The 27,168-nt window shown below is 42.2% G+C and overlaps 1 protein-coding gene across 1 annotated transcript in view; it reads left to right on the top strand.

Moving 5' to 3' along the window:
- Positions 1-623: 623 nt before the first annotated feature.
- LOC106605291 (brorin) overlaps positions 624-27,168 on the top strand; it is a 29,738-nt gene continuing 3,193 nt past the window's right edge. Inside the window, exons 1-2 of the mRNA XM_014200767.3 lie at positions 624-1,378; positions 3,318-3,447. Coding sequence (XP_014056242.1) covers positions 701-1,378; positions 3,318-3,447 — 808 coding nt within the window. The 5' untranslated portion in view covers positions 624-700. The remainder of the gene's footprint in view (positions 1,379-3,317; positions 3,448-27,168) is intronic.

Below are 27,168 nucleotides of genomic sequence, written 5' to 3' on the forward strand. Positions count from 1 at the left end.
AAATGAATAAATATACACTTTTTAAGCTGTTCACTGATCTAAGTTGGTCTAGAAATTTCCCCTAGCTACAGTAAATTCATTCTTCCTGAAGAAAATCACGATCTCTTTTCTAATCAATTTCTCCCTGTATAGTTGTCTGATTTTATTTGAACCGGAATCCATTGATTATATTTCCTTTGTTCCGGGTGGGGAGTGAGATTCAGGTTATTTTTTGGCAATTTTCTCCACAGTCTATCCCTGCTGGGAGCATTTGATGCAAGGAAGTGTTAGTGTAAGAACGCCTATTGATTTCCTGACACTGGCAATATGAATAAACTCCGTTCTGACAGCCCAAGTCGCTGAGGTTTTCTTTAGGTCATGTGAGGTGTTTCTTTGATAGGATCTGGCATTGCAATGAAAAAACAGAGTCCTTATTGGGGCTAACATGAAGACAATTAGTCAGATATGTTTATGCTGAATAGCCAACTCCTATGAACATTGTCTTGGTCATTGTTTGGCCATGATAACGACAAGAGGAGTTTTCTATAAAGCACAGAATTTGGACCAGGCTAAGAGACAATATCAATGTCTAGACTACATACTGTCAAATACTTCATTCCAGTTTCATTCTCTTTTTCCAGATGGACTGGCTCACACCTGAGATATGAAGTGTGTTATGTGAAGCCAAGGTGTCATCCCACCTTCCAGGTGGTGGGGAGAGATGGTGCACTCTGTTGCCATGACAGTGGAAGTCCTCTTTGTTATGTTGTTTCTGACCAGTACTCAGTGTAATCCCGTGGCAGACTTGTCAGTGAGCCGGGAACGCTTGGAGCGTGTCCTGACCCAGGCCAGAGAGGACAAGCAGGACAAGCAGCAGGTCTCAGTGGGGGCGCTCAGCTACAGCACCCAGCCGCAGCTGGAGGAGATCAGTTTCATGGGCCTGGAGACCCACAGAGGGGCCAGCAACAGAACCTCTGTCAACAGATCCAGGCCAAACTCCAGCTCCCAGAAACTTGCTGGATCCAAGGGTGGGAAGGCATCACAGGAGTTGTGGGAAGAGCAAGAGGGGGGCCTGAGCCGAGTAGACGAGGGTCCCACGAGTGAAACAAATCTCTCTCTTGATGCTATCGATGAGTACGCATATCCAGATTACAGGGGGAAGGGCTGCATGGACGAAAGTGGCTTTGTGTTTGCAATTGGGGAGAAGTTTACCCCGGGGCCCTCCACATGCCCTTGCCTCTGCACGGACGAGGGACCCCTGTGTGCCAAACCTGAATGTCCCAAAGTTCACCCTCGCTGCATCCGGGTGGACACCAGCCAGTGCTGTCCAGAGTGCAAGGAGAAGAAGAACTACTGTGAGTTCAGGGGAAAGGTCTACACAACGCTACAAGAGTTTAAGGTGAGTCTGGAAATGATATCTTTAAAGGTTTACAGGGTGTTATTCTCTAGGAACCAAACATTAAGCAAACGAGCGAACGGGAATGGATTACCTGAACGTGTACAACAAGAAACGCTAGTGTTTGTTATCCGTTTCAAAACGTTTTTCTACATGAATACAACCCAGGTGATGATGACCTCCTTAGGCAGCCTCTTTCATCGTGCTATTTAATTTAAATGTTTTCTTATGACAGTCTGTGCTTCAAGAGATCAACCTCTGAATTGAAAAGAAACTCCAGCACACTAGGGATCTAGTAGCTGATTAAACGCAACTCCACGATTTACGATGGAGTTGAGCGGCGACTTGTGTGGGAAGACTGGAGCTCTGACATCACATAAAATGAATTACACACTACCAGTGGTTGAAAAAGTACCCAAATATCATACTTGAGTAAAAGTAAAGATACTTTAATAGAAAATGACTCAAGTAAAAGTGAAAGTCATCCGGTAAAATACTACTTTAGTAAAAGTCTTAACTGTATTTGGTTTTAAATATACTTAAGTATCAAAAGTAAATGTAATTGCTCAAATATACTTAAGTATCAAAAGTAAAAGTATAAAAATATAAATAGGAAAGTAGAGTACAGATAAGTAAAAATACTTTATAGTAGTTTTTTGGGTTAAGTACTTTACACCTCTGCACACGACATTGTTCTGGGTAGTTGCGAGCTATTCTTTGGATGCTAAAATGACGTCGGAGCTCCAGTCCCCACTAGTCGCCACTCAACTCCATTGTAAATCATGGAGTTGAATTTAGTCGGCTGGTAATCTAGATGTTCCACAGTTTTAGTGGATCTTGTTACCAACGTTTCGGTCTCCGTAGACATTCCATGTGGGAAACTGTTGATAGATTGCCAGTGTATCGTGAAGACTATACCAAAATACTTTTCAGTGTAGCAAGCAAACAAGCAGCGAAGCACATTTATGATGGCAAAAGTCAGCATTTATTTTATTCACACAAAGTCTGAACATTACTTGGGGCTGCTAAATTGAATAGTATGTTTAAGCTTAAGAGTAATTGTGTTAATATTCTTATCTTGATATATTCTAGTCTTGGTGGAGTTATCCCTCCCACTGGAGGTCTAATATGGGACTTATTTCCATTAATGCAGAGTGATACAAGCAGCTCTGTATTGAAAGGCACAGCTTGTAGCTCTCCTGGGAGAAGTCTGTGGAGAGAGAGAGAGAGATCAGAAAGAGAGAAAGGAAAAAGAGAGCTAGAGGGACCCACTTCCACTAAAGTAAATGTCTCCTATCCTCTGTGGATGCCTGCCTAGAGGATTAGAAAGAAAGCAACAGGCGAGCCTTGTGGTTGATTGCTGTGTTCCGCGGCGATACTGTAAGTGGGGTCTCTCTCTTGCCGTTTTTCACATTGGCGTGCTGGTCAGAAGCTTTTGCCGCTCTGCAGTCGACTTGATCCATGCTGTTAGGATTAACCTATGTTCTCTGATTTAAAAGGAAATGCTCACATGGCTACGAGTGGCTTCAGACTAAAGCCTACGGTGGTAGCATCTCCAGTCAAGGGGGGTGACTTGGTTGAAGGCATATTGTCGACACAAGTTGCATCATACGGACTTGGGCCCTGTTTTTCTCCAATACTTTCGGACTTGGAAAGCTCCATTAATCAAACTGTTCTCTCTAGTTCACAAAGCAAGACATTTGAAGCTTATAGCTTCTGTTTCCAACTGAGCACACAATCGCATGTCTCCTTCAAATGAAGTATGTATTTCCAATAAAGTGCCGTAAGATGGGACCTCCCTGTGTTCTAAGCTCTGTGGCTGAATGTTTGATGTTCAATGTCCTTATATTGGCTAGTGGACCAGACAGGTGAGTGAGTGAGTGAGTTCTTGCATGAGAGAGAGAGAGATTTTTAAACACAGTCTTTTTCCCTCTGCCCCCAGGTGTCTCCGTGTGAGAAGTGTCGCTGTGAGGGGAGTGGAGAGGTGTTGTGCTCTGTGTCAGCTTGCCCCCAGACAGAGTGTGTGGACCCAGTGTATGAGCCTGAACAGTGCTGCCCCATCTGTAAGACCGGTGAGAGATCCTGCTTGTCTCAACATGTTTGGTACCTTAATACGGAACACACAACATTTCATTGACCATTTTCATTTGACTGTATCTCTTTGAGAAATCATACGTTTGGCCTGACAAATTATTGACAATAGTTGGTTGCAGTGCTAGATTTATTCATATGATTGTGCGTATGTGATAATGTATGACTCTCTATTAGCCAGCCCTGTTTGTTTCCAACGTGAACAGATATTCCTGGTTCGGTGCCACAGTATGCTGGTGTGAATAAAAGGCGAATCAAGGTTTGAGCATCCTGGGTTAGTGTGTGAGAGCCCTCTGATTTGAAAGCATTACAGTGTCTTATAAGAGCCCTTCTCTGGCTCACTGTGGATTATCTGAAGTTGTTTCAGATGATTTTAGACAGCATGTCCTAGATTGTGTCCCCTTATTTTTCTTGGCGTGACTCTAATGCAACATGGCAATGTCAGCAACGTTGCTTCCTTCAGCAAAAAGAATGATGACTGGCGATACGCATTTCAGACGTGGCCTCTTAAAGCGATGCTGTTTATCACAAACAAGGGAAATGCTATCAACATTAAATTAAATACAGTGCATTTGGAAAGTATTCCAACCCCTTGACCTTTTCCCCGTATTGTTACGTTACAGCCATATTCTAAAATGTATTAAATCATTTTTTCCCCTCATCAATCTACACACAGTACCCCATAATGACAAAGATAACTGGTTTTTAGACATTTTTGCAAATGTATGAAATAATTCAGTACCATGGCTATGAGACTTGAAATTGAGCTCAAGTACATCCTTTTTCCATTGATCATCCTTGAGTTGTTTCTACAACTTGATTGGAGTCCACCTTTGGTAAATTAAATTGACTGGACATGATTTGGAGCGGCACACACCTGTCTATGTAAGGTCCCACAGTTGACAGTGCATGTCAGAGCAAAAACCAAGCCATGAGGTTGAAGGAATTGTCCGTAGAGCTCCGAAACAGGATTGTGTCGAGGCACAGATCTGGGGAAGGGTACCAAAAAATATCTGCAGCACTGAAGGTCCCCAAGAACACAGTGGCTTCCATCATTCTTAAATGGAAGAAGTTTGGAACCACCAAGATTCTTCCTAGAGCTGGCCGCCCAGCCAGACTGAGCAATTGGGGGAGAAGGGCCTTGGTCAGGGAGGTGACCAAGAACCCGCTGGTCACTCTGACAGAGCTCCAGAGTTCCTCTGTGGAGATGGGAGAACCTTCCAGAAGGACAACCATCTCTGCAGCACTCCACCAATCAGGCCTTTATGGTAGAGTGGCCAGGCAGACGCCACTCCGCAGTAAAAAGCACATGACAGCTGGTTTGGAGTTTGCCAAAAGGCACGTAAAGCACTCTCAGACCATGAGAAACAAGATTCTCTGGTCTGATGAAACCAAGATTAGACTCTTTGGTCTGAATGCCAAGCGCACATCTGGAGGATGTCTGGCACCATCCCTACGGTGAAGCATGGTGGTGGCAGCATCATGCTGTGGGAATGTTTTTCAGCGGCAGGGACTGGGAGACTAGTCAGGATCGAGGCAAAGATGAATGGAGCAAAATACAGAGATCCTTGAAGAAAACCTGCTCCAGAGCGGTCAGGACCTCAGACTGGGGTGAAGGTTCACCTTCCAACAGGACAACGACCCAAAGCACACAGCCAAGACAACACAGGAAAGTTGCAAGGAAAGTCTCTGAATGTCCTTGAGTGGCAGAGCCAGAGCCTGGACTTGAACCCAATCGAACATCTCTGGAGAGATCTGAAAATAGCTGTGCAGCGACGCTCCACATCCAACCTGACAGAGCTTGAGAGGATCAGCAGAGAAGAATGGGAGAAACTCCCCAAATACAGGTGTGCCAAGCTTGTAGCATCATACCCAAGAAGAATCGAGGCTGTAATCGCTGCCAAAGGTGCTTCAACAAAGTACTGAATAAAGGGTCTGGCTACTTATGTAAATATGATATTTCCGTTTATTTTATATGATACATTTGGAATAAAATAAAATGTTTTTGCTTTGTTATTATAGAGTTTTGTGTGTAGAATTTTAGAATAAGGCTGCAATGTAACAATGTGGGAAAAGTCAAGGGGTCTGAAAACTTTCTGAATGCGCTGTATCTTGATATCATTTACCCTATTGCAGCAAACATTCAATGAAAAGTGGTACCAACAAATATTTTTTGGGGGTGTATTTATTGATACACATCAAATAACCAGTGTTGGTGTGGCATTTCAAGTGGAGTTAAAAGGTCACTATGATCCTTGTCAACTTCACCTGACCTTTGTTAACTTCATTTGAGAAATACAATATTTAATATGTTTTATATATTTTTAAGTACTGTATTGTTTTAAATTGAAATTTTTGCAATAGCTATTTTTGCATACATGTGCATTTGTTCTCTTCAGCAGTAGTAGTGTCTCTCTATGGATGTTTTGGGGGTACTATATTTACTGCAAGTTCCCTGGTGCAGAGATTTAGACAGTAATCAATGTTTGTCCCAAAGTCAGCATTTTCAGCGTTAAGAGGCACAAGGACTAGCAGAAGTAGCTCCCTGTGGCTCAGTTGGTAGCGCATGGTGTTTGCAATAGTGTTTGCAACGCCAGGGTTGTGGGTTCGATTCCCATGGGGGGCCAGTATGGGGAGAAAAAAATGTTTAAAAAAAAATGTATGAAAAGAATTGAAATGTATGCATTCACTACTGTAAGTCCCTCGATAAGAGCGTCTGCTAAATGACTAAAATGTAAATATGACATACTGAATGTAGTGTCCATGTATATTCAAACATCGTAACAAATTCATGTGCTCATTCAGGCAATAAGAGCTTTGTGGTTTCATGCTTTTAAGACAAATCAAGGCCAGCGTCAGGCCCTCTATAACCATAAGATTACTACATTACCATTTTCCCCAATTCAGAGAGGCACTGTAAAATTGTCAAGTGGTACTTGACTCTACATTTAACGCAAATGTTGTCATGGCTTCATTGAGAAGTACTTGGATCAGTAGATTATTACATGGGTATCCACATAGGTCTGTCTTGTAACAATGAAACATTTTCCTCATCTAGAGTCTGTAAGAGGACGACTGTCAGCTATAGTAAAGGCCACTTGTATCTGAATCAAGCTGAGAAGTTAACCTTTTTCTCATTTGTCTCTGTTAATGTCACACCTCCAGCTGCTTTAAAGGACTATGTATGAACATTTTGGCGCCCCCAGTCACACCCATTCACTACGTCACACAAATCTAAAATAATTAAAATCAGTGAGGCGAAGTGAGCAAGTGCACGCCTTGGTAGGAAGCAAAGATAATTGTGACGTAGCCAGTGTTGATGCAGGAAGTTGTGATACTGGGCCAGTAGGCAGCATCTTCATTCTGATCTCAATGTCCCAGTGTATCATAGACACTGAGCTGTTTAGGTTCTCATGTTTTTGACCCCCCCATCAAAGAGATTGAAATACATGAACACATGTTTGGTTGAGCTCATTTGCTTCCCTTGATGGTCCCTTGCCACCTCATTCACATTTCTTACATTAGGTTTCCTTGTATGTGAACGTGTAGGTAGACAACACAACTTTTCATATTTTCCTACAGTAGACTACTTTGTTACTTACAGTATGGGCTCTATTTTAACCCACCTAACACAAGGGAACATCTTAGCGCCGGCAGTAGCGCTATAGGTACAATGTCGTAGTTGTTAAACATAGCATTCACACTGATATAGGGGATAGGCCCTACCATAAATGCATTATGGCTGAGCTATGGACCTGCAAAATGTTGTCAATAAGCAAGATGAAATGCATTATTTATAAGGCCTAAATAGAGAGTGAATAACTCTAATGAAATTCTAATCAAAACAACTTGTTTTAAATAGGCTATGTCTAAATACAGTTGCTAGTGTGTGTAGACAACACTACAAGAAACATGCAAGGTCCAATTCCTCATTAAGCCCTTGTGGGTGTAGCGTTTTTAAGGAGAAGATCCGTAGGGCTTCGCACTGGAGAAGGCGCTCATCCGTATTGCGGCATCTGCAGCTTGAGAATGCGGTCAGTGGCACAGAATTTCAGATCAATCACATGATTAGCCTCATGAAAACGTCTGGCTACTGGTATCCTATGGATCTTCTCCTTAACTCAAGGGCTTAATGACCTTTTATGTTTCTTCTAGTGTTGTCTACACACACTAAGCAGTCCGTCCGTATCTATTGCTTCTGATATTGTTATGTAGCCCAGACTGTTGTCTCTTCCCAGTTATATGTGAGATATGATTTGTCCATTTTTTTTCAATTCCTTTTTATATATTCTTTTATATATTAATATGCATTGACTCCCTATTCGCCCGTCTCTTATTAACTATCTGCTTGCACTTGTTACGCACAGCAGGTGTTTTAAGTACATGTCTTCTTAATTTGTTTGTACAGCACTGATGAAGGCATATGGTCGAAACGTATGCTCCGTTTAATTAAAAGAAATCTATATTTTTTAAAAGCACCACGGCACTTTCACTTTTTCTATTCTTTTGAGCATGGAATAAATGAGTTGTATTATTTTTGCGTATCAGCCTGCTGGGGTTATTCCTCTTCATGGTTTTGAGTGCAAGTACTTATTGAACTCTATATACATAATGGAACCATCTTACGAATCTCATTCACACTTCTCCAGAAATAGCAGACAGCTCCTTAATTTCATTGCATGCGAGCCATGGACGTTCCTATCGTAAAACCATTAATAAGTTTGTTTTTTAATGAAATTGTGTATTTGTTTCTCTTTTTTTTCTCTTTTGCAATAATATCTCTAAATAAATTGGGGTCAGAAGCATGATATCATAAAATTGCCAGGATAAAAAAGACATGACACATTGCTTTTGAACCAGCCTTCATTATAGTAGCCTAGGCCAAGGGTATATGTAGCCTACGGAGGGCTTGGTTTTTAATCATATGAAATGGAAAACAAGCAATTGTTACAGAAAAATAACTTCTAAATACGAGGGTCACCAGCATCATCTCATCTCTCGTTTCATGATGGTCATATGGACACATACAGGACTTTTTCCACATTTTGTTACGTTACAGCCTTATTCTAAAATTGATTAAATGCATTTTTTCCCTCATCAATCTACACACAATACCCCATTGTGTCGAGGCACAGATCTAGGGAAGGGTACCAAAAAATGTCTTCAGCGGATCCCCAAGAACACAGTGGCCATCATTCTTAAATGGAAGAAGTTTGGAACCGCCAACTCTTCTTACAGCTGGCTGCCCGGCCAAACAGCAATCGGGAGAGAAGGGCCTTGGTCAGGGAGGTGACCAACAACCCATTGGTCACTCTGACAGAGCTCCAGAGTTCCTCTGTAGAGATGGGAGAACCTTCCAGAAGGACAACCATCTCTGCAGCACTCTACCAATCAGGCCTTTATGGTAGTGGCCAGAAGTAAGCCACTCCTTAGTAAAGGGCACATGACAGCCCTCTTAGAGTTTGCCAAAAGGCACCTAAAGCACTCTCAGACCATGAGAAAAAATATGATCTGGTCTGATGAAACCAAGATTGAACACTTTGGCCTGAATGCTAAGCGTCAAGTCTGGAGCAAACCTGGCGCCATCCCTACGGTGAAACATGGTGGTGGCAGCATCATGTTTTGGGGATGTTTTTCAGCTGCAGGGACTAGGAGACTAGTCAGGATCGAGGAAAAGATGAACGGAGTAAAGTACAGAGATCCTTGATAAAAACCTGCTCCAGAGCGCTCAGGACCTCAGACTGGGGTGAAGGTTCACCTTCCAACAGGACAACGACCCTAAGCACACAGCCAAGACAACGCAGGAGTGGCTTCGTGACAAGTCTCTGAATGTCCTTGAGTGCTCCAGCCAGAGCCCAGGCCTTGAACCCGATCGAACATCTCAGGGAGACCTGAAAATAGCTGTGCAGCGATGCTCCCCATCCAACCTGACAGAGCTTGAGAGGATCTGCAGAGAAGAATGTGAGAAACTCCCCAAATACAGGTGTGCTAAGCTTGTAGCATCTTACCCAAGAAGACTCAAGACTGTAATCGCTACCAAAGGTGCTTCAACAAAGTACTGATTAATGGGTCTGAATACTTACAGTACCAGTCAAAAGTTTGGGCACATCTACTCATTCCAGGGTCTTTCTTTATTTTTACAATTTTCTAAATTGTAGAGTAATAGTGAAGACATCAAAACTATGAAATAACACAAATGGAATCATGTAGTAACCAAAAAAGTGTTTAACAAATCAAAATATATTTTAGATTCTTCAAAGTAGCCACACTTTGCCTTGATAACAGCTTTGCACACTCTTTGCATTCTCTCAACCAGCTTCATGAGCAATGCTTTTCCATCAGTCTTGAAGGAGTTCCCACATATGCTGAGCACTTGTTGGCTGCTTTTCCTTCACTCTGCGGTCCAACTCATCCCAAACCAACTCAATTGGGTTGAGATCGGGTGATTGTGGAGGCCAGGTCATCTGATGCAGCACTCCATCACTCTCCTTCTTGGTCAAATAGCCTTTACAAAGTCTGGAGGTGTGTTTTGGGTCAGTGTCCTGTTGAAAAACCAATGATAGTCCCACTAAGTGCAAACCAGATGCGATTGTGTATCGCTGCAGAATGCTGTAGTAGCCATGCTGGTTAAGTGTGCCTTGAATTCTAAATAAATCACTGACCGTGTCACTAGCAAAGCACCCCCGCACCATCCCTTATCGCTTTGTTATTATGGGGGGTATTGTGTTTAGATTGATGAGGGGGAAAAAACGAATGTATCCATAATATCATTTATTTTACCTTTTATTTAACTAGGCAAGTCAGTTAAGAACAAATTCTTATTTTCAATGACAGCCTAGGAACAGTGGGTTAACTGCTTTGTTCAGGGGCAGAACGACAGATTTTTACCTTGTCAGCTCGGGGATTCGATCTTGCAACTTTTCGGTTAATAGTCCAACGCTCTAACCACTAGGCTACCTGCCACCCCATAAGGCTGTAATGAGGCTGTAATGAGGCTGTATAAGGCTGTAATAAGGCTGTAATGTAATAAAATGTGGAAAAAGTCAAGGGGTCTGAATACTTTTCGAATGCACTGTATAGCTTACATGATGGGGGTTTTACGAATGTCCAAAATGGGAGCTGGCTAAAATGTCAGCCTCTAATACATAGATAAAAAGGGGATGTCCACTCACTGTTTTGCTGCTCCCAAACTTGATCTTTTAATAAAGCTTTGGTTGTTAAGATTGATTTCAAACCAGTCACACGAGCCAAACCCTTTATTGATAGGCTTGGCTAATTGGCCAACGCATTAGGCAGAACAAGAAAATGTGGCTTCATTGAGGGGAGGTTATGCTTGTTTTAAATCAAATGAAACTAAATGGAGAAAAACATTCCTTTTTTTATGTTTATTAATGCAAGGGTTACTGGCACAAAAACAGATCTCTCTTGTTCCATGAGCATAAAGGGCACTCTGCATCACGGCCGGATAGGTTGCGCTTCCACTCACAAAATCCATGGCATTACCAACTGCCTTACCGCTATCACCTGCTTTTCGTTGGTCTTTAAAATCCCGATATGCGCTTAATTTTAAGCACACACCTCAAATATTGCCACCTCTCCCACCTCGGCACAAGTGAGCTGTTATCAGACAAGTAAATTGCTGAACCTGGCGCAAGGGGTGGAAAATGCCAGAACGCCAGTTTTTACATGCTGAAATTGCCAACTAATGTGCGTTTGGCACTTGCACCGCCTTAGTAGAGCCCTATGTGATCTTTATGTCCTTATCCACTTCAATGTTGACTTTACATCTGCCAATATTCAACAACTCACCCATTCTCCAATAAGTTTGACTCAGGTAGTCTCAAGTTTTGACTGTATTGTAGGTGTCAGGCTCACACGCAGATGTTGTTTAAGGCAGAAACAGCTGTTGCAACCTCCTGAGAGCTCCGTGCATCTGAAGTATGACATCAAAGCATCTCTCATTGCTAATGGCCATCATGCTGCAGACAGGGTGGGAGCCTCATGAAAAAGATTGTGCAGTCGTGGAAATACCTTTTTATTACCCGTTCCTTACTGACATGTACAATAGGAATTGTTTTTAGAAGAAAGTGAGAAATAGAAGTTGGTCATAGAATACTTGTCATCATTCATGCTGTCATTCTTTTATCTAATTTTCACACACATTACATTACTATAATTAATTTCATAGTATGCATTGTATTACCATTGTAAAAAACCTAAGGGTTTGGAAGATTGACACAGTCATTTGGGCTTTTTCAGGCATGCAAAATCATTTATGATCAGCAGCTAGAGCACCATGTCTCAGATGTGTTGTTCCCACTGTACGCAAAGAGACACTTGAGGAAGAGCCGGGGAGAGAGATGAAAGTGAGTGGTATTGCTAACATCCAACCCCAGGCAGTTGTTCATGAATATCAAAGAACATCTGTGGTATGGCAACTTTGTGAAATTAAAACAGGCTCCACCGGGTTTTTACCTGTTCATTTAAGCAGGGTAATCTGTCGTGAAGATACAATCATCATGTTCTATTTTGTTTCATATAACAGCTAAAATACAATACGTCGATTGTTTGGTCGTTGGGCTGTTGGTCGACCGAGATAGTTTTAGTCGAGCGGTAACAAATATATATATTTGCGCCCATCTCAATGAACTAATCCATTGCGGAGGCCTAGACTAAAAGTCAATTTATGCTTGATTCGAAAATGTGGTCAGAGGATCATATGGACGGTGTTACGCAATTGCTGAGCCTCGAGGCACGCAGAGGCCAAATCGAGCTCTGTACCACATTGCCAGTTCTGTCAAGTTAGTCATTGTCTTTTGTTTGGAGCACTCCTGTCAATGTTGAGTAAGGACAAACACGCATAAAAATAGGCCTATGGGCTACCTGGCCTGCGTGATCTGATAGTATTTCTGATTGACTTAACGCACCACCACTAATGACCTGTGGAGCTTCTCAAATTAATGTTTTCTTCACATCAAACGGCAAACAACGAAGTCTGTTTTTACATCCATTGAAATTTACAATAGTTCCCCAAGGAATTTGAAAAATCTTTCCAGCTCTCTCCCTTTCGATATACACTCAGCATGAAAGGAAAAAATGTCATGTTCTGAGCTAGTGGAAACGTCATAAAATAGGCTTCTTATCAGTGCATGACTTGGACTGAAATAGGTTCCGGTACTCATTTTGGGGTGCTGGTACTGTTTATATTTAGGTGGAGGTGCTCCATAATACTTTTGAGCAAATGTCTATAAGAGGAACAGGAGCTCAAGCAGTAGAACATTTGAGGTGCCGCTACTCAGCTCCGGTGAGCTCCTGCCCAAGTCAAGCACTGCTTCTTATCACTTGTGCAAATAACCTGTCCCGAGCTCACTGGCGCGGGCAACTGCGGGCCCAGAATATTTTATACAATGTTGTAAGTTCGCTAGCGCAAGCTTTGGACCAGACCCAAGTTAATAGTTGATACAATGTTTCAGGTTTGTTGCAGACAGGCCATGTGTAGCCAATGTGATTTATAGGATATTTATTTTTTTATCAGGATATTTTCTACCTGCAGGTTGCAATGTTTTTATTCGTTGGCTTTATGTAGGCTATTTTTACATAGTTGGCAATGGCAGTAGAAGTTACTTTTTAGGTTTGTATCATTTTCATTTAGCTTTGGATATAATTTTGATTAGCCACATGACAATGATTTTGAGATATGAAGACATAATTATAAAATTAAACTTTTTCACAAAAATGTGCATATGAAAACCATTATTGGCATGCAGATCGGTAGAAATGGTAAGATAACTTTGCATTCCATATGAGAAAGGTTGCCGACTCCTCGTGTAGCCTATTACCGGCATCTTCAGAATGGCAGCCCTAATGGCAGAATCTGCGAAAGCCAGCAGGAGCGGGGAGGAGAATAGTTGGGTCAGGTTATTTTATTTATTCTGGTTATCTAGATCTCTGGTGCCCTCTTGAAGCATCAAACCATAAGCTTAAAGCATCAGACAACCTCAATGCACATAGTTGATTTTATTAAAACACATAGGGTGTGTCTATATATGGAAAAATACACCTATAACATTTTGAGCAATCGATTGGTCGAAGTAACAGATGACTTTCGGTCGACCAATAATTTTTTTAGTTGGGGACAGCCCTAGTTTACCATATAGTAGAATCTGGAATGATACAGTAGATGGCAGAATGCATGCACAGTCAATTTTGTAATATTTGTGTTGTGGAGAATAACACCAGGCAGGAGACGGGAGTACAGGCTAGCATGTCGTTTAGTAAAACATCTCGTGCAATACCACTTAGGACCATAGTGCGCATGTGCACTGTCTAATAGGTGTCGTAACGTAACACTGTCGTAATGCATTACTGCTTAGTAACATCATTGCAACTAATATAGACAGACGTAGATCACAGATACTACGCTCCTGCACCATAGCCTTTAACTCCTAAGAATGAGGTAAGTATTCTGGAAATACTCTAATGCAAAACCTGAACAATGTATATTAAAAATGTCTCAACTACTGGGTGGAAGTAGACTTATCAGAGCCCAGCACAAGTCCAGGGGATTATTCTGCTCCGAAGGAGGAACTTGTGCCCTATTAACTAAAAGACAGGTAATGTCCTTTTTCTTTCACTTTGCTTTAGAACGTATCAGTCTTTGTTATTTCACTGTTCATTTTTCAACTCAAAGGTCAAGCTTTTGAGGTGCTCTTTGCTGTTGAAAAGGATACCTTCGCTCTTTCTGGGCTTCCAGTGGTAGGCCAGGTTCAGGTGGGAGGTCAGGCTGTGTCTCTTTTGTACGTCCACAGTCAGGAGCATAGTCCTGGGGGTCGTTGTTCTCGTTCTCTCTGCATGTCTCTGCTGGGGCATTGGACCGTAGCAGAGGATCCACATAAACGTTGACATGGCAATGATCAACTTGGTCATGGTAGGTAAAAAGAGCTATGTGTCGAAGGATCACACCTTCTTGGGGTGTCTGAAATCACGTACCATCACCCTTTTCTCCCTCTTCGAATTCTCTGACAGTCTGAGTCTGTCATGAGCATTCTTCTGTTGCATCTGGTGCTTAGCCACAGTGTTGGACAAGTCTGGTTTCAACAGTGTCAGGTGGGTACGTGGTTGGCGTTTCAGAAACAGTTCAGCTGCTGTACATTCCTTTACTGTGTGTGTGGTGTGTTCCGGTAAATGAACAGCAAGTGGGCAAGCCTTTGGTGGGTGGGCACAGACTGAGCCTTGAGTCTAGTCCTTCTTAAAGGTATGCACTGCTCTCCGCTGCTCCTTTTGATGCAGGATGGTAAGGTGGTAGCAGGATGTGCCTTAATCTGTTGTTTTGCGAAACATTTAGAAGTGGTTCCAGATAACTGCGGGCGAGTGCTTTAATTTGAGTGACCCCTGGAAGTCCCTCATACAAGTCAGATAGCAGTCTCCTCCAGAACTTGGGAGGTAACACCACCCTTGATCCCCACAGAACAAAACCTTGATTTGTAGATAACTGATATTTGTTATTGTTGAATGGACAAAGGCTATTGTTGCTTACAAAGGTTGGCCCGCCCACCTATGTTAAGTCCAAGACTTTTGAAAGCACTGGGTCTTTCCTTATTTCCTTTGCTATGTCTGAAGGAGATATATGCAGTTTGTCGATGAGAGAGATCTGGAAGAGTGCTCCATTACTTCAATGGCGGTGTCACTTTTGCATGGTAGTCTTGATAGTGCATCTGTATTTGTACTCGATCTCGTGGTCGTAGGCTAGCCGTATCAGAGCCCAAAGTTGCATTCAAAGTACAGCCATGGTTGCTATGGCTGATTTTGGTCCAAGGATGGCCAACAGACGTTTGTGATCTGTCAGCAATTGGAAGTTCCTTCTGTAGAGGTATATGTGAAAATTCTTCACTCCAAATATTATGCTCATGGCTTCCTTCTGAATTTGAGCTGAATTTTTCTCACTTGGTGACAGAGTCTGTGATGCAAATGCGATGGGGTGTTCTTCACCTGATGATAAAATATGTGAGATGATGGCTCCTACTCCGTATGAAGATGCATTACTCGCGAGCCTCAGCTTCGTCTCTGTGTTGTAGTGGTCAAGCCGCTTGCTCTTTAGAAGATGCTGTTTGCAAGTTTCGAATGCTTCTTCTAATTGTGAAAACCATTTCCACATTGTGTTGGCCTGCAGCAGTTGGTGAAGCGGATGCAACAGTGTGGATAGGTTTTTGTAGGGGATAATACATTTTTCGTAAGGAAAAATCTAGTCTGAAATTTCAAAGTGGAAATTACAAACTTCAGAAGCCTTTTTAAATCTCAAATACATGATATGTTTTACATTTCCTACATTGCAGGGTGATCAAATTGAGATCCTACATCTGTAGTTCAGGAACCCCAAAAATTACCTCAGCTCTGATACATTCGTGGTTGCTGGTGCTGTCGGTTGGGTTGTTGATCTTGTATCCGAGATACCTGGAGAAACTCTCGCATTGTCTATATTTAATTCTCACTCCAAAACACTGAGAAACACGTCTGCTTTTTTTTCATCTTTTGAGTTAATTTGCAGCCAGCCAACGCTCAAAGCACTCTAAATAGTAATCAAAATCCTCTTTTGTAGCCTCAAACTCTGGTACTTTACCAGTGGTTGCCATTTTCTGTTTCTACATTCACTTGTATTCCTTAATTTTCAGAATGTTCATCTAATTCTTCAAGTTTTTGCAATTTCTTCATTTTCTACACACATTTGTAATCATGCACACACTGTTTTACGTTTATTTTGTCTTCGTATGCCTATTTCTTTTTGTAAAAAATATTTTCCCCTTTATCAGAATACATATTCTCCACTGAGATCACCCTTTTTTCAATGTGTTCAGTGCCAGTTCTTACTTTCACCACCAGTGTCGATTTTCTGGACTCCAATAGGCTCACTATTAGCAGCTTCCGATCTCTGTGCTATTTAGTAATGCTTAGCTAGCTTTATAGCAGTCTTCTACTGGCGGTAAAAACTGACGATTGCCATTGCCATCATATTTTCGAATTTCATTACTCATTCTTCCCTTCAAGCAATGTCCGTTTATGAAGTTTGATCACCTCATCGCCACTGTAATATTTGTGTTGTTGAGAATATCCCCAGGCAGGAGACGGGAGTACAAGAAGTGTGTCGTTCATTAAAACATCTCGTGCAATACCACTTAGGACCATTAGGTGTCTGTCTTTTAGGTGTTGTAACATAACACTGCCGTAATGCATTACTGCTTAGTAACAGCATAGTAACTAATATTGACAGATGTAGATCACAAAACAAAAAATGTAAGTCTCGGATGTTCTAAAGATTCCATTTCCATACTTTGAACACACAATCAATTATACCTGTCAACACAATACATAAAAAGTATGCTGAGGAACTTCATCTTCACTTCTGTACATTTTCAGTTTCCTGCACTCTCCAAGAAGGCATGAAGAAGAAAGTCAATCCGGTAGTTGACTTGACTGACTTTCAATCAGTATTGGGGAAGCTACATTTACATTTAGAATATATAGTTTACCAAGCTACCAATTACTGCCCACTGGAGGAAGTTAAGCTACCCTTAAGAAAAGTATAGTTTACTTAACTAAAGTTACCTTGAAAAAGTAGTTCATGTTTTTCTTTTTACGTAAATAAACTGAACCAGAGCCAAAACCACTTCAAACAGCGAAACATGATGAAGAAGCCTGGTCGTCAGGGGAAGCCTGGTCGTCAGGGGAAGCCTGGTCGTCAGGGGGAACAGGAACTTTCTCATTTAAAATGAGGTAAAAATATTAATGGAATAGGTTTAGAGATGCTGCGAAAATATATTCAAAAGCATTTATAAAATGTCAGGGCTTGAAGATATAAGGTAACGTGGGGTAACCAGCACCACCAATAACAATGTCCATTTGCTGACACAAAGAGTTTGGTAAAATTGTGGTATGTGGATGATGGTCTTGGTTGGACTATGAATGGAATTGAGTGGCTATAGTTTACACATTTTGTGTTATTTAATGAAATGTTGTTTTTATAAATGGGCTGTTTTCCCCAAGTACCAGGGCAATAACAATCACGAGGCTATAAACAGGGGGTACCGGTACCGAGTCAATGTGTGGGGGTACAGGTTAGTCGTGGTGATTTTAGTATTATGTACATGTAGGTAGGGGTAAAGTGACTATGCATAGATAATAAACAGCGAGCAGTAGAATTGTAAAAGTAAAGGGGGGGGGGGGGGGGGGGGGGGGGCGTCAATGCATTCAATGCAAGGGGTAGCCATTTGATACATTTTTCAGCGGTGGAAGTTGTTAAGGTGCCATTTTGACCTAGACTTAGTGCTCCGGTACCGCTTGCCGTGCGGTAGCATAGAAAACAGTCTATGACTTGGGTGGCTGGAGTATTATTATTATTTTTTTGGGGCCTTCCCGAGACACCGCCTAGTGTATGCTGTATGACACCCCAGAGGACAGTTGACCCCTGTCTATAGGTCATTGGCAACCAGTGGTGTGGAACATGTGTCAACTATAAACTATTTAAACACTTGCCCCCAAATCCCCCTACCCCAAAACATGTAAATGTTGGACTACAAATTGTGCCTTCCTGTGTTATAGTTAAGCCAAAATGTTTATTCTATTCTACTGAGCCATTTACTTTTTTTTGGCAGGAAGCTTGGTCCCAGTGATGTACTGGGCCGTACGCACTACACTCTGTAGCACCTTCTGTTCGGATGTCGAGCAGTTGCCAGGTGGTGACGCAACCGGTCAGGATACTCTCGATAGTGCAGTTGTAGAACTTTTTGAGGATCTGGGGCCAAATCTTTTCAGTCTCCTGAGGGGGAATAGGCGTCATGCCCTCTTCACGACTGTCTTGTTGTGTTTGGACTATGATAGTTTGTTGGTGACGTGGACACCAAGGAACTTGAAGCTCTCGACCCGCTCCACTTCAGCCCCGTTGATGTGAATGGGGGTGTGTTCGGCCCTCCTGTTTCTGTAGTCTACGATCAGCGTGGCAGATGTGGTGTTGCCTACCCTTATCACCTCGGGGCGGCCCGTCAGGAAGTCCAGGATCCAGTTGCAGAGGGAGGTGTTTAGTCCCAGGGTCCTTAGCTTAGTGATAAGCTTTGTGGGCACTATGGTGTTGAACACTGAGCTGTAGTCAATGAACAGCATTCTCATGTAGGTGTTCCTTTTGTCCAGGTGGGAAAGGGCAGTGTGGAGTGCAATTGAGATTGCGTCATCTGGTGTTGATGTGAGCCATGATGTCACGTCCTGACCAGTAAAGGGGTTATTTGTCATTGTAGTATGGTCAGGGTGTGGCAGGGGGTGTTGTTTTGTGTGTTTTGGGGTTGGTTTATTTAGAGGGGATTTGTTCTAGTTTTCATTTTCTATGATCGTTTTCTATGTGTGGCTGAGTATGGTTTCCAATCAGAGGCAGGTGTCTTTCGTTGTCTCTGATTGGAAGCCATACTTAGGCAGCCCTTTTTTCCTTTGGGTTTGTGGGTGGTTGTTTTCCGTTATAGTCTTTGTACCTGACGGGACTGTGTTGGTTGTTTGTTATTTTGTCAAGTGTGTTCATTAAAAAGTTTGAAAATGAGCACTATCCACGCTGCGTCTTGGTCTCCATTTTACGACCCCTATGACAGAACCACCCACCAAAAGAAGACAGCCAGGAGATTTTAGACGGGAAGGGACCCTGGAGGCAGGCTGGGGAGTATCGTCGACCAAAGGAGGAACTGCAGGCAGCGGAGGCAGTGGAGGCAGCGAAGGCAGAGCGGCGCTACTATGAGGCACTGTATAAGCCAAGAGGCAAGTGCGGGAGGCAGCCCCAAAAACCTTTTGGGGGGGGCACACGGGGAGTTGGGCCGAGTCAGGGTGGAGTCCTGAGCCAACTCCCCGTGCTTGCCGTGGGGAGCGGGTGACAAGGAGAGCACCGAGCTATGCGGAAATGCGCACGGTATCGTCCACACGCACGCACAGTCCGGTGCGGTCAGTATGGGCTCCGCGGCGTTGCCGGGTGAGAGTTGGCCGGCAGCCAGGGAGAAGTGCCCCGGCGCAGCGCATCTGGCCGCCAGTGCGTCTCCTCGGTCCAGCTTATGCTCTACACACGGCAGCCCTCACTCTCGAGCACAGCCCAGTTCGCCCTGTGCCAGCGCTCCGCCCGTGCCGGGCTACACTGACCATTCAGCCAGGACGGGGTGTGCCAGCCAAGAGCTCCAGACCGCCCAGTGTGCCCCGTGCCTGCTCGATGCACCCAGTCTCCTGTAAGTCTCCCCAGTCCGGGGAGACCGGTCCCAGCTCCACGCAGGAGGCCTCCAGCGACGCTCCTCAAGTCAGAGCCTCCAGCGACGCTCCCCAGTCAGGAGCCTCCAGCGACGCTCTTCAACCCGGAGCCTCCAGCGACGTTCCTCAGCCCGGAGCCTCCAGCGACGCTCCCCAGTCAGGAGCCTCCAGCGACGCTCCTCAGCCCGGAGCCTCCAGCAACGCTCTTTTTTCCTTTGGGTTTGTGGGTGGTTGTTTTCGGTATAGTCTGTGAACCTTACTGAACTGTTTGTCGTTTGTTTATTTTGTTTGATTGCTCTCTCTAAATAAAGAAGGAAGATGAGCACTATACCCGCTGCGCCTTGGTCTGTCCCTTACGATGCTTATGACACATGACCAGCCTTTCAAAGCACTTCATGGCTACAGACGTGTGTGCTACGGGGCGGTAGTCATTTAGGCAGGTTACCTTGTCTGTCTTGGGCACAAGGACTATGGTGGTCTGCTTGAAACTGGCAAGTGTCAGTGAAGACACTTGCCGGTTAGTTAGCGCATGCTCTGAGTACACGTCCTGGTAATCATCTGTCCCCGCGGCCTTGTGAATGTTGACCTGTTTAATGGTCTTACTCACATTGGCTACGGAGAGCGTGATCGCACAGTCGTCCGGAACAGCTGGTGCTCTCATGCATGCTTCAGTGTTGCTTGCCTCGAAGTGAGCATAAAAGGCATTTAGCCCATCTGGTAGGTTCGCTTCACTGGGCAGATCACGTCACTGGGCAGATTGCACAAGATTGTGCTATTTTCTTAGGTTTTTTTGCATTGTTTGTAACTTTTTTTAAACGTGTTTTGTGCATAATGTTGTTGCTACCTTCTCTTATGACCTAAAATAACTTCTGGACATCAGAACAGTGATAACTAACCACAAACTGGAAGAAGATTTTTCTTTTAACGAGTCCGACGTGAAGGATATACTGCTTTCCCGGGAACAGGCCCAAATCCCTGTCATTTGCTTGAAGAAAAGATGTAGAAAAAGGAGGCGGAGGTCGGGCTGCCTTCTAAGAATTCGTAGGCGAGCGAGTAAACCCCCACTGCCATCCGTTCTATTGGCCAATGTGCAATCATTGGAAAATAAAATCAATGACCTACAATCGAGATTAAACTACAAACGGGACATTAAAAGCTGTAATATCTTATGTTTCATGGAGTCGTGGCTGAACGACGACATGAATAACATACAGCTGGCGGGTTATACACTGTATCGGCAGGATAGAACAGCAGCCTCTGGTAAGACAAGGGGTGGCTGTCTATGTATCAAGGTTTTGCTTGCCTGAGGTAGAATATCTCATGATAAGCTGTAGACCACCCTATCTACCTAGAGAGTTTTCATCTATACTCTTCGTAGCTGTCTGTTTACCACCACAAACAACCTAAATCCATTTTACCTCATTTCTACCAACATGTTAAATGTGCAACCAGATGGAAAAATAACTCTAGACCACTTTTACTCCACACACATAGACGCATACAAAGCTCTTCCTCGCACTCCATTTGGCAAATCTGACCATAATTTTATCCTCCTGATTCTTGCTGATTCCTGCTTACAAGCAAAATTTAAAGCAGAAAGCACCAGTGACTCGGTCAATAAAAAAGTGGTGATATGAAGCAGATGCTAAGCTACAGGACTGTTTTGCTAGCACAGACTGGAAAATTGTCTGGGATTCTTCCGATGGCATTGAGGAGTACACCACATCAGCCATTGGCTTCATCAATAAGTGCATCGATGACGTCGTTCCCACAGTGACTGTTCGTACATACCCCAACCAGAAGCCATGGATTACAAGCAACATCCGCACTGAGCTAAAGGGTAAATATGCCACTTTCAAGGTGCGGGACTCTAACCCGGAAGCTTATAAGAAATCCCGCTATGCCCTCCGACGAACCATCATACAGGCAAAGTGTCAGTACAGGACTAAGATTGAATTGTACTACACCGGCTCCCACGCTCTTCGGATGTGGCAGGGCTTGCAAACTATTACAGACTACAAAGGGAAGCACAGCCGAGAGATGCCCAGTGACACGAGCCTACCAGACGAGCTAAATTACTTCTATGCTCGCTTCAAGGCAAGTAACACTGAAACATGCATGAGTGCACCAGTTGTTCCGGACAACTGTGTGATCACGCTCTCCGCAGCCGATGTAAGACCTTTAAACAGGTCAACATTCACAAGGCCGCAGGGCCAGACGGATTACCAGGACGTGTACTCCGAGCATGCGCTGACAAACTGGCAAGTGTCTTCACTGACATTTTCAACCTCTCCCTGTCTGAGTCTGTAATACCAACATGTTTCAAGCAGACCACCATAGTCCCTGTGCCCAAGAACACTAAGGTAACCTGCCTAAATGACTACTGACCCTTAGGACACAGGTCTGTAGCCATGAAGTGCTTTGAAATACTTATTTCCCCCATTAAAATGCTAATCATTTTATAACATTTTTGACATGCATTTTTCTGAATTTTTTTGTTGTTATTCTCTCTCACTGTTCAAATAAACCTACTATTAAAATTATAGACTGATCATTTGTTTGTAAGTCAAATACTTTTTTCCCCCACTGTAAGGTCCTTCTTTTTTTATTTTGTCCAAATCATCCTAAAGTATCTAAAAAAAATGACGTTTTATCTGTGTAAACAGACTTTATTAGGGCAAGTCTACAGTGTGCACAAATCAGTTCACTTGCAAGACCTATTACGCTGGAAATATTTTAATGTTAATTTCAAGCACTTTTGATTTAGCTAGAGTGCACTTGCCAAGACCAGAATGAGCACAATCGCTATATAATGCAACATTTTTACAGACAAAACCATCAGTAGAGTCATTTTTATTTGCACAGCCTTTTATCCCCAACAAGTCAGTTTGATGGAAACACCCCTCTGGTGGGAAAATGTGCATAGTGTTTTTATGCAGATTTTTGAATATTCGCATGTAAATCTGTCGCCAAATGGATGGCAACCTAGCTAGTATCCAGATTTCCATCCAATCTTTTTATGTGAGTAAAGTACATGTACATAATTATTCCGTGCCTACTTGTTCGGTCTGTGTTGTTTATTTTATGCCTGCTGGTTAGTCGGGCAGACAGAGAGAAGTGACAGAGGAATGCACTATCAAGAAGGATAGAGAACAGTTGCTTCACGAGGTATCTCTACCTGAAAATGCATGATCTAAGTGATTGATAGTTGGTATTCAGCATTCATAAAAGTATGCCTTATTTACTTTGAAGAACTACTAAAATAGGGATTTTTTTGTCAGACAGCATATGCAACAATTGAAATATTTTATTAAAGAAAAGTAATGTGAACAAATGATGGTTAAGTGAAAAGCAGTAATGGGCAGTCTCTACCATCATGACACTTTTATGGATTGCTTTATTCTGTCTGGTTACAGCATTCAACCCACATAATACAGTGCATTTCATTAAAAACTGAAAACCGTGATCATTTTTTTTATAATAGATCAGAGACCAAACCTTTTTAATAATAAATCAGAAACCAAACCGACACTAATCGCTTAGCACTAGTAATCGCTCAGCATTGATGGTTTTGTGTTTCATGACAAAACCGCTAGTAAAGTTCAAAACCCATTTTACTTACATAGGAATTTAATATTATTTTTTTGGTATGTGCACTATTTCATTACACACATTCAATTTGATAGAAATTTGGGAAAATAGGCATATTGTTTTTATGCACTGGTGTAAAGTACCTCAGTAAAAATACTTTAAAGTACTACTTAAATGGGTTTTTTGGCCATCTACTTTACTATTTATGTTTTTGACTAATTTTACTTTTACTTCACTACATTCCTTAAGAAAATATTGTACTTTTTACTCCATACATTTTCCTTGACACCCAAAAGTACTTGTTACAATTTGAATGCTTAGTAGGACAAGAAAATTGTCCAATTCACACACTTATCAACAGAACATCCCTGGTCATCCCTACTGCATCCGATCTGGCGGACTCACTAAACACACATGCTTCGTTTGTACATGATGTTTGAATGTTGGAGTGTCCCCCTGGCTATCCGTAAATAATTTTAAAAAACGAGAAAGTGGTGCCGTTTGGTTTGCTTAATGTACGGAATTTGAAATTATTTATAATTTTACTTTTGATACTTATATATATATGTATATTTTAAACCAAATACTTTGACTTTTACTCAAGTAGAATTTTACTCTGTGACTTACTTCAGTCATTTTCTATTAAGGTATCTTTACTTTTACTCAAGTATGACAATTGGGTACCTTTTCCACCACTGTTTTCATACGGATTTTAGAATATTCACATTAAAATCTGTAGCCAATTGGATGGAAACCTAGCTAGTGACAGCTTGTGAGATAAACAAGAATGGAAAATGCTCTACTTCTAGATAAACACTAAAAACGAATATACCTTGTCGCTTCACAAGATAAAACCTTCTGCTGTCTTACAGCATTGTTCCGGAATAAAAAGATAAAAAGAAAGAAACAAAGTCACACACTCTAATTATTCTCATAGTTTACTCTCCGTTAGTCAGCACCTCTACAAAACAAACATTTTTGGGTGTGCGTCAGCTCATGCCTTTTACTAGACTAGAATAACAAAGATGACATTTAACATGTGACAGCACATATTCAAGACTACACACTCATTCTATTGCAACATGTTGGGAAGTAAATGATTCATACCATAGAAAAATCACTGCTCCAAAGGCTTCTCCTCTTCAAACACTTTCACTTACCATTTTCACAAAGCCAAGGCATTTTGCTGCATTCATAATGCATATGTACTAAGGAACTGCATTACGGGGAAGTGATTTCTGTCTATTCGGCTATTTCCTTTACCTCAGCTCTCAGAGCCAGAAAAGTGGAGCATTAAGGTGTCCCTGATTTCTCTCATCTACCATCACTAGTGTTGAGCCAAAGGTGGTAATGGCTGTTCCTTTCACACTCAGTCCACCTGCTTAGTGACATTTTGGGACAAGTTTTCAGTACCTACATATCACACAAGCACATTTTGGACTGTCCATTTGTGTTTTCTGATACACTCTGATGCTGGAGGTTATTAATGGAGGATAATGCTCTTTTGAGGCCCATTTAATGTGTTCGGATAAAAACACTATCTACTGTCAGAGAGAAGAGAGATGTGTTAATGAAGCCACTGTGACTAAAAGGTGGGTGTTCAAGTGCTAAGCAAAAAGAAAGGGTGACAGCAATGAGTAAGCACATCGAAGCACAGAATGGGTGCATATATAAATAGGAATGAGTGTCATGCTAATCATTCTGTGCACAAATTGATGACAGGCTGTCGCTTAAGTTTTGGCTGCATAATAACATTTCTCCTGATTTTTATTGGGCTGCAGTCTACCTCTTTATAGTGTCAAACATATGATTATATGCCAGTTTGTTCATTCAGAAGTGTGTCTTAATAATTTTGATGGACTATCCTTGAGGCAATATTTTGCTTATTATTATTAATGAATCAATTGCGACAGCAGACAGGGACATGTGGTGAGTTGTTATTCAGGGAGAGTTTCTTCAGTTTTCATTTGAAGAGTTATAAATGTGTGAGTGCTGACATTTTTACAGCCTCAACAAACTGTTCATTATTGATTGATGCGCCAGCATGCTTTTCCTTAGTGTTTCTGTCCAGTGAAGATTCCTTTGCTTCAAGTGAAAGACTTTCAATTTATCAGTGGCAGCTGCATCTTAATACTAGAATAGTGTTGCTCAAGCCCATGTTAAAGGAGAAACCATTCCCTGCAGCTGTATGCCATGTTGTGGCTGCAGCTCCAGGAGTGGGTATTTGGGTCCATGCTGCTTGAAGGGGTGATTTATGTGAATATCTTTTTTGCCAGTTGGGGAAGACAGATGGGGTTTCTCGAGACAATGGCTAATGTTTCACATTGGGAACCAGAGTTACGTAGGTTATAATGTAGGTTACATGTAACTACAGATTGATGAACAGAGACTGTACTTTTCATTGCAACTGCATCATTTGTCAAATCAATGTTTTATTTGTCACATGCGCCGAATACAACAGGTGTAGACCTTACCGTGAAATGCTTTCTTACAAGCCCTTAATTAACCAACAATGCAGTTCAAGAAATAGAGTTAAGAAAATATTGACTAAGTAAACTAAAGTAAAAGATTAAATGAAAAGTGAAAAGTAACACAATAAAATAGCAATAACGAGGCTATACACGGGGGGGGGGGGGTCAATGTAAATATGGTGGTTTGCGAAAGTATTTAATCCCTTGGCATTTTTCCTATTTTGTTACCATACAACTGGGAATTAAAATGGATTTTTGGTGGGTTTGTATCATTTGATTTACCCAACATGCCTACCACTTTGAAGATGCAACAATGTAAATATGGTGGTTTGCGAAAGTATTTAATCCCTTGGCATTTTTCCTATTTTGTTACCATACAACTGGGAATTAAAATGGATTTTTGGTGGGTTTGTATCATTTGATTTACCCAACATGCCTACCACTTTGAAGATGCAACATATTTTTATTGTGAAACAAACAAGAAATAAGACAAGAAAACAGAAAACTTGAGCATGCATAACTATTCACCCTCCCCAAAGTCAATACTTTGTAGAGCCACCTTTTGCAGCAATTACAGCTGCAAGTCTCGTGGGGTATGTCTCTATAAGCTTGGCACATCTAGCAACTAGGATTTTTGGATGCTGTTCTTGGGGTGATGAGAGGTGTTGGGTTTGCTCTAGACATAGCGTTTTCATTGATGGCCAATAAGCTCAATTTTAGTCTTATCTGACCAGAGTCACCCACATGCCTTTTGGCAAACACCAAACATGTTTGCTTATTTTTTTCTGGCCACTCTTGTGTAAAGCCCAGCTCTGTGGAGTGTATGGCTTAAAGTGGTCCTATGGACAGATACTCCAATCTCCGCTGTGGTGCTTTGCGCTCCTTCAGTGTTATCTTTGATCTCTTTGTTGCCTCTCTGATTAATGCCCTCCTTGCCTGGTCCGTGAGTTTTGGTGGGCGGCCCTCTCTTGGTAGGTTTGTTGTGGTGCCATATTCTTTACATTTTTTAATAATGGATTTAAATGGTGCTCCGTGGGATGTTCAAAGTTTCGGATATTTTTTGTTTATAACCCAACCCTGATCTGTACTTCTCCACAACTTTGTCCCTGACCTGTTTGGAGAGCTCCTTGGTCTACATGGTGCCACTTGCATGGTGGTGCCCCTTGATGAGTGGTGTTTCAGAATCTGGAGCCTTTCAGAACAGGTGTATACATACTGAGATCATGTGACAGATCATGTGACACTTAGATTGCACACAGGTGGACTTTATTTAGCTAATTATGTGACTTCTGAAGGTAATTGGTTGCACCAGATCTTATTTAGGGGCTTCATAGCAAAGGGGTGAATAGATATGCACGCACCACTTTTCCGTTTTTAAAT

The sequence above is a fragment of the Salmo salar genome, chromosome 01 (genome assembly GCF_965601325.2).
Source record: "Salmo salar chromosome 01, fSalSal1, whole genome shotgun sequence".
NCBI lineage: Eukaryota > Metazoa > Chordata > Actinopteri > Salmoniformes > Salmonidae > Salmo > Salmo salar.